The sequence below is a fragment of the Pteronotus mesoamericanus genome, unplaced genomic scaffold (genome assembly GCF_021234165.1).
Source record: "Pteronotus mesoamericanus isolate MK-2021 breed Mesoamerican mustached bat unplaced genomic scaffold, CSHL_Meso_final contig_94, whole genome shotgun sequence".
NCBI lineage: Eukaryota > Metazoa > Chordata > Mammalia > Chiroptera > Mormoopidae > Pteronotus > Pteronotus mesoamericanus.
Window position 1 is genome coordinate 4183720 of NW_026555285.1, and position 12128 is coordinate 4195847.

The window sequence follows — 12128 nt, forward strand, 5'->3', positions numbered from 1 at the left end:
AAGAAGCCTCTGCACGGCGGAAGAAAACATCAGCAAAATGAAAAGGGAGCCAACCGTATGGGAAAATATATTTGCTAATGATACATCAGATAGAGGTTTGATCTCCAAGATATACAAAGAACTCACTCGACTTTACTCCAAGACGACAAACGATCCAATCAAAAAATGGGCAAAGGACCTGGGCGGACGCTTTTCCACGGAGGAGATACAGAGGGCCCAGAGGCATTTGAAAGGATGCTCAGCATCACTAGCCATCAGAGAAATGCAGTTCAAAACCACCATGAGGTACCACCTCACACCGGTCAGAATGGCCATCATAAACAGATCCACAAACAACAGGTGCTGGCGAGGCTGTGGAGAAAAGGGAACCCTAGTCCATTGTTGGTTGGAATGCAGACTGGTGCAGCCACTATGGAAAGCAGTGTGGAATTTCCTCAGAAAGCTGAAAATGGAACTGCCTTTTGATCCAGCGATTCCCCTGCTGGGACTATACCTTGAGAACACCAAAATGCCAATACAAAAGAACCTATGCACCCCAATGTTCATAGCAGCACAATTTACAATAGCCAAGTGTTGGAAGCAACCTAAATGCCCATCAGTAGATGACTGGATCAAAAAATCATGGTACATATACACAATGGAATACTACGCAGCAGAAAGAAAAAAAGAAGTACTAAACTTTGCGACAGCATGGATGGACCTGGAGAGCATCATGCTAAGCGAAATAAGCCAGGGGGTGAAAGACAAATACCATATGATCTCACCTATAAGCGGAACCTAACCAACAATGCAAAGAAGCAAGGAAAATATGACCAGCAACACTGAAAGGAAAAGAAATCAACAGAGAAAAGAGGGAAGGGGGTGGGGCAGGGAAAGGGAAGGGAAGGGGAAAGTCAAGGAACATATAGCAGGAACTCATAGACAAAACCAAAGGGGAAGAGCTGAGGGAGGGAAGGTGGGAGGGGGCAAGGGAAAGAGGTGGGGGGAAGGCAGAGACAAATGTATTTAAAAAGTAAAAAAAAAAAAAAAAATTGACTTTGAATAGGCAATTTATCAAACTTATGTAAGTATGCTCTATTTTTAAAATAATTACAAGGTGAAAATATTAATTAGAATTATGATATATAAACATTACCAAGGTAAAAAAGAACATTAAGAAATGAAGTTAGAAAAATCTATGAAAATGAGTTGAGATTTTATGTTTTTTTTAGGATGGTTGTAACACCAGGAATATTACAAATGGGAGACTTCTTTAGAGATTAGTTTTGTCTATTTTTTAGATAAGTCAAGATATCTTACTCAGCTGTGTATGGAGATGACAAGCGATAAGATGTTAATTACCTTGCTATTTCAGTTGTTTTTTTTCATGTCAATTTCACCAACTTTTCTAACACTAGCCAGAGAATGTAACTAAAGTGTTTTCTTTCTCTAAAGCCCTACATCTATATTAGCTGTTTGGTTATTTGACCATAACCATACTTCTAGTAGATGTTATTTCCCAAGTCCTTTATATTAAAATGGGAACTCAAAGCTACCTTGGAGAGTTGTAAAGATTAAAGGAGAGATAACATACCTAAAATATGTATCAGAGAACTTCACACCAGTTTAAAATATGTAAAAGGTCATAATATTAATAATGTCATCATGATTTGTCAAGCTCACTTATAAGCTCACTTGTGCTTAGTGATTATGGCTTTATGTATATGTTTAAAAGTCTTAGGCAACTGTGTTATATTAATAGACATAGAAAATGGTATTAGTTTTATATGCAGATATATTTTACCTAATCCTAATATTTTTTTCTGCATTAAGATCATTTCATTAAATTTCAGCTATTTTTTGAAAACTAAAAAATAAACAAATAAATAAAAATAAATGGCTTAAATGCTCCAACCTAAAAACTAGGGTAGCTAAACAGATAAGAAAACAAGACCCATATATATGCTGACTCCAAAAGACTCATCTCAAATCAAAAGATACATGTAGACTATAAGTAAAAGGACAGAAAAATATATTTCATATAAATGAAAAGTGAAAAAAAAACTGGATGATCCAACAAAATAGACTTTAAAACCAAGGCTATAGTAAAAGACAAAGAGGACACTACATAGTGATCAAGGGAACAACCCAGCAAGAGAATATAACCCTACTAAACATTTACACATGCAACATAGGAGTACCTAAACATGTGAAACAAATCTTTATGGAAATAAAGGGAGAAATCAACAGAAATACAGTCATAGTCAGGGATTTTAACATCCCATTGATTTAATGGATAAATCTTCTAGATAGAAAATCAACACAGAGACAATGGCCTTAAACAACACACTAGATCAAAAGGATTTAATTGATAGCTTCAGAGCATTTCATCCAAAAGCAGCAGAATATATATACTTTTCAAGTGCTCATGGAATGTTTTCTAGGCTAGAACACATGTTAGGACACAAAAGAAATATCTACATTTAAGAGATTGAAATCATATCAAGCATCCTCTCTGACCACAATCCTTTGAAACTAGAAATCGATCACAAGAAAAACATATGAAGACATAGAAGCTAAATAACATGTTATTGAACAATGAATGGGTAGACAATCAGATCAAGGTAGAAATCAAAAGATACTTCGAAACAAATGAAAATGACGACACAACAATTAAAAATCTGCGAGATACTGGGAAAGCAATCCTAAGAGGGAAATTCATAGCATTTAAAGTCTTATCTCAATGAACAAGAGGAAGCTCAAATGAACAATGTAACTTAACACTTAAAGATAAAACAAAGTCCAAAGTGAGTAGAAGGGAGGAAATAATAAAAATCAGAGTAAAAATAAACAAAATAGAGTCTAAAAAATGATACAAAAGATCAATGAATTCAAGAGTTATTTCCTTGAAAACACAAACAAGGCTGACAAACCTTTAACCAGACTCATCAAGAAAAAAGAGAAAAGACACAAATAAATAAAATCAGAAAGAGGAGAAATAACAACAGACACCAAAGAAATACAAAGGATTGTAAGAAAATACTATGAACAACTATATGCCAACAAACTGGACAACCTGGATGAAATTTATAAATTCCTAGAAATATACTATCTTCCAAAACTAAATCAGGAAGAATCAGAGTATCTGAATAAACAGATTATACCAAGTGGAATTGAAGCAGTAATTAAAAAAACTCCCAAAAACAGCAGCCCTGAACTATATGGTTTCACAGGGGATTTTTACCAAACATTCTGAGAAGAACTAACACCTCTCCTTCTCAAACTATTTCATAAAATTCAAAAGAAGGAAAGGATCCCAAACTCATTTTATGAGGCCAGCATTATTCTAATTCCAAAACCAGATAAAGACACTACAAAAAAAACTATAGGTCAATATCCCTGATGAACATAGATGCTGAAATTCTCAACAAAATATTATCAAACCAAATATAGCAATACATCCAAAAGACCATACAGTGTGATTGAGTGGGATTTATTCTGGGCATGCAAGGTTGGTGCAGCATTCACGAATCAATAAGTGCGGGGAAAAAAACAAACAAACAAACAAAAAACCTCTAGAAGCATATCAACCAATTACAAAGTACAGATCTCATTTAGATTCTCAAAGTGTAAAATTTGTTTAAATTACTTTTATCAAACAATTGAAAATATGAACACTTAATATTTGGTGGTATTAAGCAATCATTATTAATTGATTTTTAGGTGTGATATAATGGTACTGTCATTATGCTTTTTAAAAAGACTTTATCTTTTAGAGCTACATACTAAAGTTTATAAGGATGAGATTGTATGCAAAAGGGTGCTTCAAAATAAGATAGCTGATAGAACTGGAGAGTAGATGGGGCTACAGGTTGACCCTAAGCAGTATGTTGAAGGTAAGTGATAAATACATGGAGACATATTATTCTACTGTCTGCTTTTGTATTCATTTGAAATACAAAATAAAAAGTTAATTAAAAGTGAATCATACTCAGTTAGTTCAACACCTCATCCTGATTTCCCTTTAACACAGTATTTAGAGAATTAAATGCACATTGCAATTACCCAAAAGAACAAAGGCTGTCAACCCAAAGTAACATCAATATGAACTTATTAATGTTAAAACATTGAAAATATTGAAGGAAAGGCATATAAAGAAAATTAGTTAAAATTCAGAAAATTTTGAAATATATTCATTGTTTTCTATTTTTCCTCCCTCTGTTTTGCATGTGGTTTCTGCTAAATGACTGCCTTTTCTGTCAACCCATGTTCAACAAATTTTCAAAATTCTGTTCCAGATTTCATTCTTTCATGAAGTTATTGTTTACAAAGATTAATTAGGCTTCAGCTTTTTAGCCACTTCAACAACTCTTTGAGACTTCTATGTTTTGATCTGTCCTACATTATTTTTAGTAATATTAATATTGGGTTGGCCAAAAGGTTTGTTTAGTTTTTTTCTGTACCATGGCTCTAGTAGTGCTTACTCACCGTTAACTTCATTCAAAACAATTTTATTACATTGTACTGTGATAGCTGTCATATCACCCTGAGTTAAAAAAAAAAACATCAAAACTGAATTTTTGTGCAGCCATTTTAATATGGAAGATGCAAGAAGATATGTAACATTTTCAGCGAATTATGCTTTATTATCTCAGGAAAGGTAAAAACACAACTGAAACACAAAAAAGGATTTGTGCAGTGTATGGAGAAGGTACTATTTCTGATCAAACATGCCAAAAGTAGTTTGTGAAGTTTCTTGGTACTATTGACATTTGGGCAAAATAATTCTTTGCTTTGTGGTTGTCTTATGCACTGGAAGATGTTTAGCAGCACCTCTGGCCTCTACCCACTAGAAGCCAATAGCGGGAGATATCCAACATACTCAAAATAAAGTTATTTGTGAAAATTAAAAATGTGTCTTTTACTTTACTGAAAAAACTAAACACTTTTTGGCCAACACAATACTTTCATAATTTTTAGGGCAAAAGAATCAGTTTAGTCTTAGTTAGGTTTACATTTTACTGTAGTACAGTAATTGATTTTGATAATCTACTCATGTTCAGAGGAACAATTCCTCTGGTGGCATTCTAAGAGTGATATACTCACCCTTGTTTAATAATATCTAATTATTTTAGCAATAGTTACTCTTTCTTATGAATACATTTCCCATCTCATCACCTACTGAAATAAATACAATTCACAAGCAAAAGAAATTAGCCACATAATCATTATAGCATCCAATGATAAAAATTTAATCAGTTCCTGCAGAATGAACCACTCTTTCCCATGCAGTTTCAATCATATCTGTGCCTTGACTATTGATTTTTTTCTTTACTGGGAATGCCCTCCCTCCGACTTACTGCAACACTCAAATCCTACCTACTCTTTTTACTCAATTCAAATTTCACGTCTTTTACATGGTCTTCCTTGCTCTTCCCCAGGTAGGAAAAGTTTCTCATCTTCTCAACTTCCACAGCATTTGCTGGTATTGGCCCAGATCACTTTCTACCATATAATCTAATTATTTGCTTACTTGTCTTAATCCCTCCTTCTATAACGTATACACTACTTGAGGAAAGAGTCCATGTCTGATTTATTTATTATTATACCTTAGCTTCTAAAACCACTTTTTGGTCACATTAGACATTCAATAAGCAACTGTTTATTAACGTAGAAGGAGCACAAAATATTTAAAATACTTACTATATGGTTCTTTGAGCAATGCAGGAGGTGAAAGTTTGATAAAATAGTCAAGGACACACAGCATTAACTGAAATGAGATCACCAGGTCATCTTCCATTTGTAATACTTCTCCTGAATATAAAAACGAGTCACATTTTCAAATAAAGTTAGAGATTGAGATCTTTATGTCAGGAAAATTGTCAGAATGGCTATATCCACATGCTCATTCATTCAACAATCACTAGAGATATGTTAAAAGTTTCTTCTGCAAAAACTCAGTCAGATGTGATATATACAATAATATAAAAATATATAAAGTTATGAAATTGAAAATAAAATATAAGTTTACAATAAGAATTTTATTTTTTTAACTGTATTTTATTGATTATGCTATTACAGTTCTCCTGGTTGTTCCCTCTTTGGCACCCTCCACCCAGCACCCTCCACTCTCTCAGGAAATCCCTCCATCATTGTTCATGTCCATGGGTCATGTGTATAAGTTCTCTGGCTACTCCATTTCCTATACTATACCTTACATCCCCATGGCTATTCTGTAACTACCTTTTTGTACTTCTTAATCCCTTCACCTCTTCACTCATTCTCCCCTCCTCCCTCCCATCTTGCAACCATCTGATAATTAACTTCTTTTCTCTTGCTGATTTTAAGAGTCTCTAGCTCTAACCTTTGGCCTTTTAATTATGATGTGTCTTAGAGTTCACTCAACCTTGTGTGGGATTCTCTGTGCTTCTTGGACTTGTATGTCTATTTCCTTCACCAAATTAGGGAAGTTTTCTTTCACTACGCTTTCAGAGAGATTTCCAATTTCTTACTCTTCCTCTTCTCCTTCTGGCACCCCTATATGGGACCTATTAAAGTTGTCACAGAGGTTGCTTATACTTTCCTCACTTTTGGGGGGTTATTTTTTCTTCTTGTTGTTCTGTGTGATTTTTTGCTTCCTTATGTTCCAAATCATTGATTTGATTCTCAGCTTCATTCACTCAACTGTTGTTTCCCTGTAAATTGTTCTTTATTTCAATTAATGTACCCTTCATTTCTGACTGGGTCTTTTTTATGCTACTGAGGTCCTCACTAAGTTTCTTGAACAATCATAACCAGTGTTTTGATCTCTGCATCTGACAGACTGCTTATCTCCATTTCATTTTGCTCTTTTTCTGGAGTTTTGATTTGTTCTTTCATTTGGGCCATGATTCTTCATCCCCCTGTTCTGGCAGCCTCCCTGTGTTTGTTTCTATGTATTAAGTAGAGCTGCTTTGATTCCGTGTCTTGGTACTGTGGGCTGATATAGTATGTGTCCTATAGGGTCCAGTGGCACAGCCTCTCCTATCACCCAAGCTGGGTACTTGAGGTACGCCCTCTGTGTGAGCTGAGTACACCCTCCTCTTATAGCTGAGCCTTAGATGCTGTTGACAGATCAATGGGAGGGTTTTACCCAAGCCAGTCAGCTGTAAGGAATGGCTGTGACTGCTGACCATCAACCTCTGCCCTCTGTGGAGGATCAGCTGGTCAGGGGCTGGATGGTGGTGCACGGATGTGGTCTATAGCTGTCCACTGGATGCACTGGCCCTGGAGTTTCCCGGGTGGTTCAGGCCAAGGTCTGCCTCCATTTGTGTTTTTCCCAGGGCACTCTGCCTGAGCTGCAAAGTAAACTGAAACTGCTGCTACTTGTACTGGGCTTGGAGCTCTCCATGGGAAGCCAATCTGTTCATCTAATCTGGCTGTCAGTATGGCTCACTGAAGCCAGCTGTTGCTTGTCTGTTAGGATTTAAGAGCCAAGGCCAGCCATTCTTTTGGAAAAGCAGCTTGGGTGGGCCTGTAAGTTGGGTGTCGAAGAGACTCTAGGGATCTCCAGGCTGGATCAAATAGTGTTAACCAGGTTGATGGAGTCTCAGATGTGGTATCGGCTACAGGCTCTGTCAGGAGAAGGTTTAGCAAAGTGACAATAGCCTCTGCTCGCCTTGATGCCAGACACTTCAGTTTCTCCCTGTATACCACTGGTGCCTTTCAAGCTGTTACCCCTGTGCCGGAGCTCAGACGGAGTGTGTCTGAGTAGGTGAGTCCATGTGTGGTTTCTTTAAGAAGAACTTCTTGGGGCTCCAGCAGTTTTTTCTACCAACAATTCCCGCTGGTTTTTGCAGCCAGAAGTTGTGGAGCCTTATATTCCTGGCACTGGAATCCTGGTCTAGAGGGCCTGGTATGGGTCTGGGACTCCTCACCTCCATGATATCCCTTCCAAATTTTTATCCATGTGGGTGTGGGACCAGCCCATTCCATATCTGTACCCCTCCTACAAGTCTGGATAGATGTGATTTCTTTAATTCTGCAGTTGTCACATTTCCATTCAACTCGATTTTGTAGTTGTCAACTTCCATTCAGCCTGATTTCTGATGTTCCTGAGTGATGGCTGTTCCATATTTTAGTTGTAATTTTGATGTGGTTGTGTGAGGAGGCAAGCCATGTCTGCATCTGCTGCCACCTTGACCAGAAGTCAAGAATTTTATATTTAGATATCATTACTATAATTCAGTTCCCATGTCTAAAATATTTTGATTTTTGCTTTTTTAAACTTACTTCCAGTTTTGGTAAGAGCTAATAGAATTTACTTCAGAAAATAATTTTGAAAAATGATACATGCTAATCCTTAATTCTATTTAATATGAATTCTCATATATTTTACATTTGAAAAACACTCCAAAATATTACGATAACCAAAGCCATTAAGAAATAACAAAATTAGTATATAATTGTAAAGTCATCTATAAATTAATTAGCACAAAATCCTGAAAATTAATATAATAACTATACAACTAGAGAGTTGTGAAGAAATAAATGCATATAATAAACACCTGAGGAAAAACAGTACAGCTACATAAAATATATGTCATGATCAAAGATAGTTATCGCATATTTCTTTGTGGCTCTATGCTGTGCACTATTTTTAAAAGAGAGGTTTGACTCACTTCCTATATTCATCGTATGAGACCACTAAACTACTAATAATCCCAACAAATATTGATGGTAAAGAAACTATGTCAGAAAATAGGTAACTCTGCATCAGGTAGGTTTTCTAGAGACCTAGGAATGGTACAAAAATACGTTTGTAATATACTTAGAAGTTATTAAGAAATACCATAGAGGTAAAAAATGATATTAAGGACTTTCAGTTAAAATTAGTAGAGTGAAGTCAAATCAAAGAATCTCTCTGTTCAATATTTAATAAAAGAAAAGAAAAAAATATACTGGTTAAGTGCTAGCACCAATACTAAGTTTGAGAGATACTCACTCCAAGAGTATCATTTTTTTTCTCTTCTAACTTGGAAGAATAGAAATTGCTCATGAGAGAAGGAAAAAATGGAGGGAGTAAACAACTATAGCTGACTTTCTGAAACACACACAGATTCCAGATTGGGGTACAATCTGAATCCCAACACAATTCCACTATGGTAATAGGATATAACTGCCACTAGAAATGTTCTGTATTAGAGTTCATTCTAACAAAACTCTCAGAACAACAAAGAAAAATATCATTCTAAATGAATTCTACAGTTTATCCCTTTCCCTCTGAGGGGGAAAAACAGCTCTTCTCATATTATCGCTCTTTGGAGAAACAGAAGTCACAGATAATGTGAAAAGCAAGTAAAGGAAGATATATTCCCACCGCATCAGAGAAAACAGAACAACAGGTCAGAGCTGCCATATGGAGTCCTAGTTACATGGTGGAAAGAGCACAGAGATTATGCAAACATATTACAAAAAAGAAAAAATATAATCACAACATAGAAGGGGAAAAAAACAGATAGAAAAGCCAATCTGGAACATAATGGATAACAAGAAAATGTACTGTAAGTCCTTACACTAACTTCAAAAAACACATTTTATAAAAATAAGGAGCGAGACAACCTAAGAAAAACTCAAGGACCAAATAACACCATTACGAACATAGTTAAGCTCAAAACGGATGAAACTCTTGAGATAAAAATAATCTATACATAAGAAAAAAAAAGATTAGACTAGTATGAGAAGTCAACAAGTATTCAGGAAGTAAATGGGGGGGTGGAATTTAAGTAATACTCAGATTTATCAACAGCAATGTTCAACACCATAAAACAGTGTTCTTAGGAAGACAAACAAGATTCAAGAATAGGATACACACAGAAGTTGTCCTTCAAGTATAAAGACCATGATGATGATTCACAAACATGCCAAACATAGAAAATGTGATGACAAATATGGCACTTGTTTGAAAAAACTCCTTCTTAGTAAACTCCAGCCAGGTAAGAATGAAATAAAACAAAGAACTCAGAAATGGAGAAGCCAAGAACTCAGAAATGGAAAAGGTAGGATACAGGAATAATAATCTTTTAATTTTTTTTTTACCCTTCCCCTTCTTTTTCCCGTTACCCACCTCCCTCCTCCCCTCTTGTTACAGCCAGCTTGCTTTTTCTTTCAATGATGCTGGTTATATTCTTCTTGCTTTGTTTTGCTGATTAGGTTCCACTTACAGTTGAGATCATATGGATATTTGTCTTTTACCCCCAGGCTTATTTCTCTTAGAATAATGCTCTCCAGGTCCATCCATACTTTTGTGAAGTATGGTAGCTGTTTCTTTCTTCCTACTGCATAGTATTCCATTGTGTAAATGTACCCTAGTTTTCTAATCCACTCATTTACTGATGAGTGTTTAGGTTGCTTCCAGCACTTGGCTATTGTAAATTATGCTTCTGTGAACATCGGGGTGCACAGGTTCTACTGAATTGGCATTTTTGAGATTCTTAGGATATATTCCCAGCAGTGGAATTGCTAGGTCAAAAGGCAGCTCCATTTTCAGCTTTCTGAGGAAATTCCAAACTGTTCTCCACAGTGGCTGCAACAGTCTACATTCCCACCAACAGTATACTAAGGTTCCCTTTTCTCTACAACCTCACCAGCACTTGTTGTTTGATGATTTGTTTATGATCGCCATTCTGACCAGTGTGAAGTGGTATCTCACTGTGGTTTTAATTTGTATGTCTCTGAAGTTAGTAATGCTGAGCATCCTTTCATATGTCTCTGGGCCCTATGTGTGTCCCCCTTGGAGAAGTGTCTGTTCAGATCCTTTGCCCATTTTTTAATAGGGTTGTTTGTCTTCCTGGAGTGGAGTCATATGAGTTCTTTATATATTTTGGAGATCAAACCCCTGTCCCAGATATCACTGGAAAATATATTTTCCTATATGGTTGTTTCCCTTTTCATTTTGCTAATATTTTCTTTAGCCATGCAGAGGCGTCTTATTTTGATGAAATCCCATTTGTTTATTCTTTCTTTTATGTCCCTTGCCCTAGGGGACATACTGCTGAAAATATTGCTACATGAACCATTGTGGAAAGCAGTGTGGAATTTCCTCAAAAAGCTGAAAATGGAACTGCCTTTTGACCCAGTGATTCCCCTGCTGGGACTATACCCTAAGATCTGAAAATGCCAATTCAGAAGAACCTATGCACCCCAATGTTCATAGCAGCACAATTTACAATAGCCAAGTGTTGGAAGCAACCTAAATGCCTATCAGTAGAGGATTGGATCAAAAAACTATGGTACATTTACACAATGGGATACTACACAGCAGAAAGAAAAAAAACTATTATACTTCGGGACAGCATGGATGGAACTAGAGAGCATTATCCTAAGCAAAATAAGCCAGGGGATGAAAGACAAATACCATATGATCTCACCTATAAGCAGAACCTAACCAACAAAACAAAGATGCAAGGAAAATAAGTCCAGCTACACTGAAAGAAAAAGAAACCAACAGAGACAAGACGGAAGGAGGGAGGGGTAGGCAGAGGAAAGGGAAGGGAAGGGGCAAGTCAGGAACATACCACAAGGACTCATGGACAAAGCCAAAGTGTGGAAGGATTGAGGGAGGGAGAGGGGGAAGGGGGACAGGGGAAAGTGGTGGGGGAAAAAAAATTTTTTTTTAAATATTGCTGCATGGGATATGAGAGTTTCCTGCCTATGTTCTCCTCTATACTTTTATGGTGTTGTGATTTATGTTTAGGTCTTTTATCCATCTTGAGCTTATCTTTCTGTATCTTGTAAATTGGTGGTCAAATTTCATTTTTTTGCATGTAGCTGTCCAGATGTCCCAACACCATTCGTGGAAGAGGCTATTATTACTTCATATTTGCTTCTGCCCATTTTGCTGAATATTAATTGACTCTATAAAGACACGGGTTTATTTCTCAACTCTATTCTGTCCCATTGATCTATGTGTCTGTTCCTATGCCGGTACCAAACTGTTTTGATTACAGTGGTCTTGTAATATAGTTTAATGTCAGGCTCTGTAATCTTGTGCTCCCTCCTACTTTGTTCTTCTTTCTCAAAATTGCTCCAGCTCTTCAGGGTCATTTATGGTTCTATATAAATTTTTCAAATGTTTGTTCTGTATCTGTGAAATATATCATTGGTATTTT

The 12128-nt window shown here is 36.2% G+C and overlaps 1 protein-coding gene across 4 annotated transcripts in view; it reads right to left on the reverse strand.

The window, feature by feature from the left end:
* Positions 1-12128, reverse strand: part of RB1 (RB transcriptional corepressor 1) — a 305988-nt gene that overhangs the window by 196195 nt on the left and 97665 nt on the right. For all 4 annotated transcript variants that reach the window (XM_054586341.1, XM_054586344.1, XM_054586343.1 and 1 more), the window contains exon 7: positions 5683-5793. In XM_054586341.1, coding sequence (XP_054442316.1) covers positions 5683-5793 — 111 coding nt within the window. The remainder of the gene's footprint in view (positions 1-5682; positions 5794-12128) is intronic.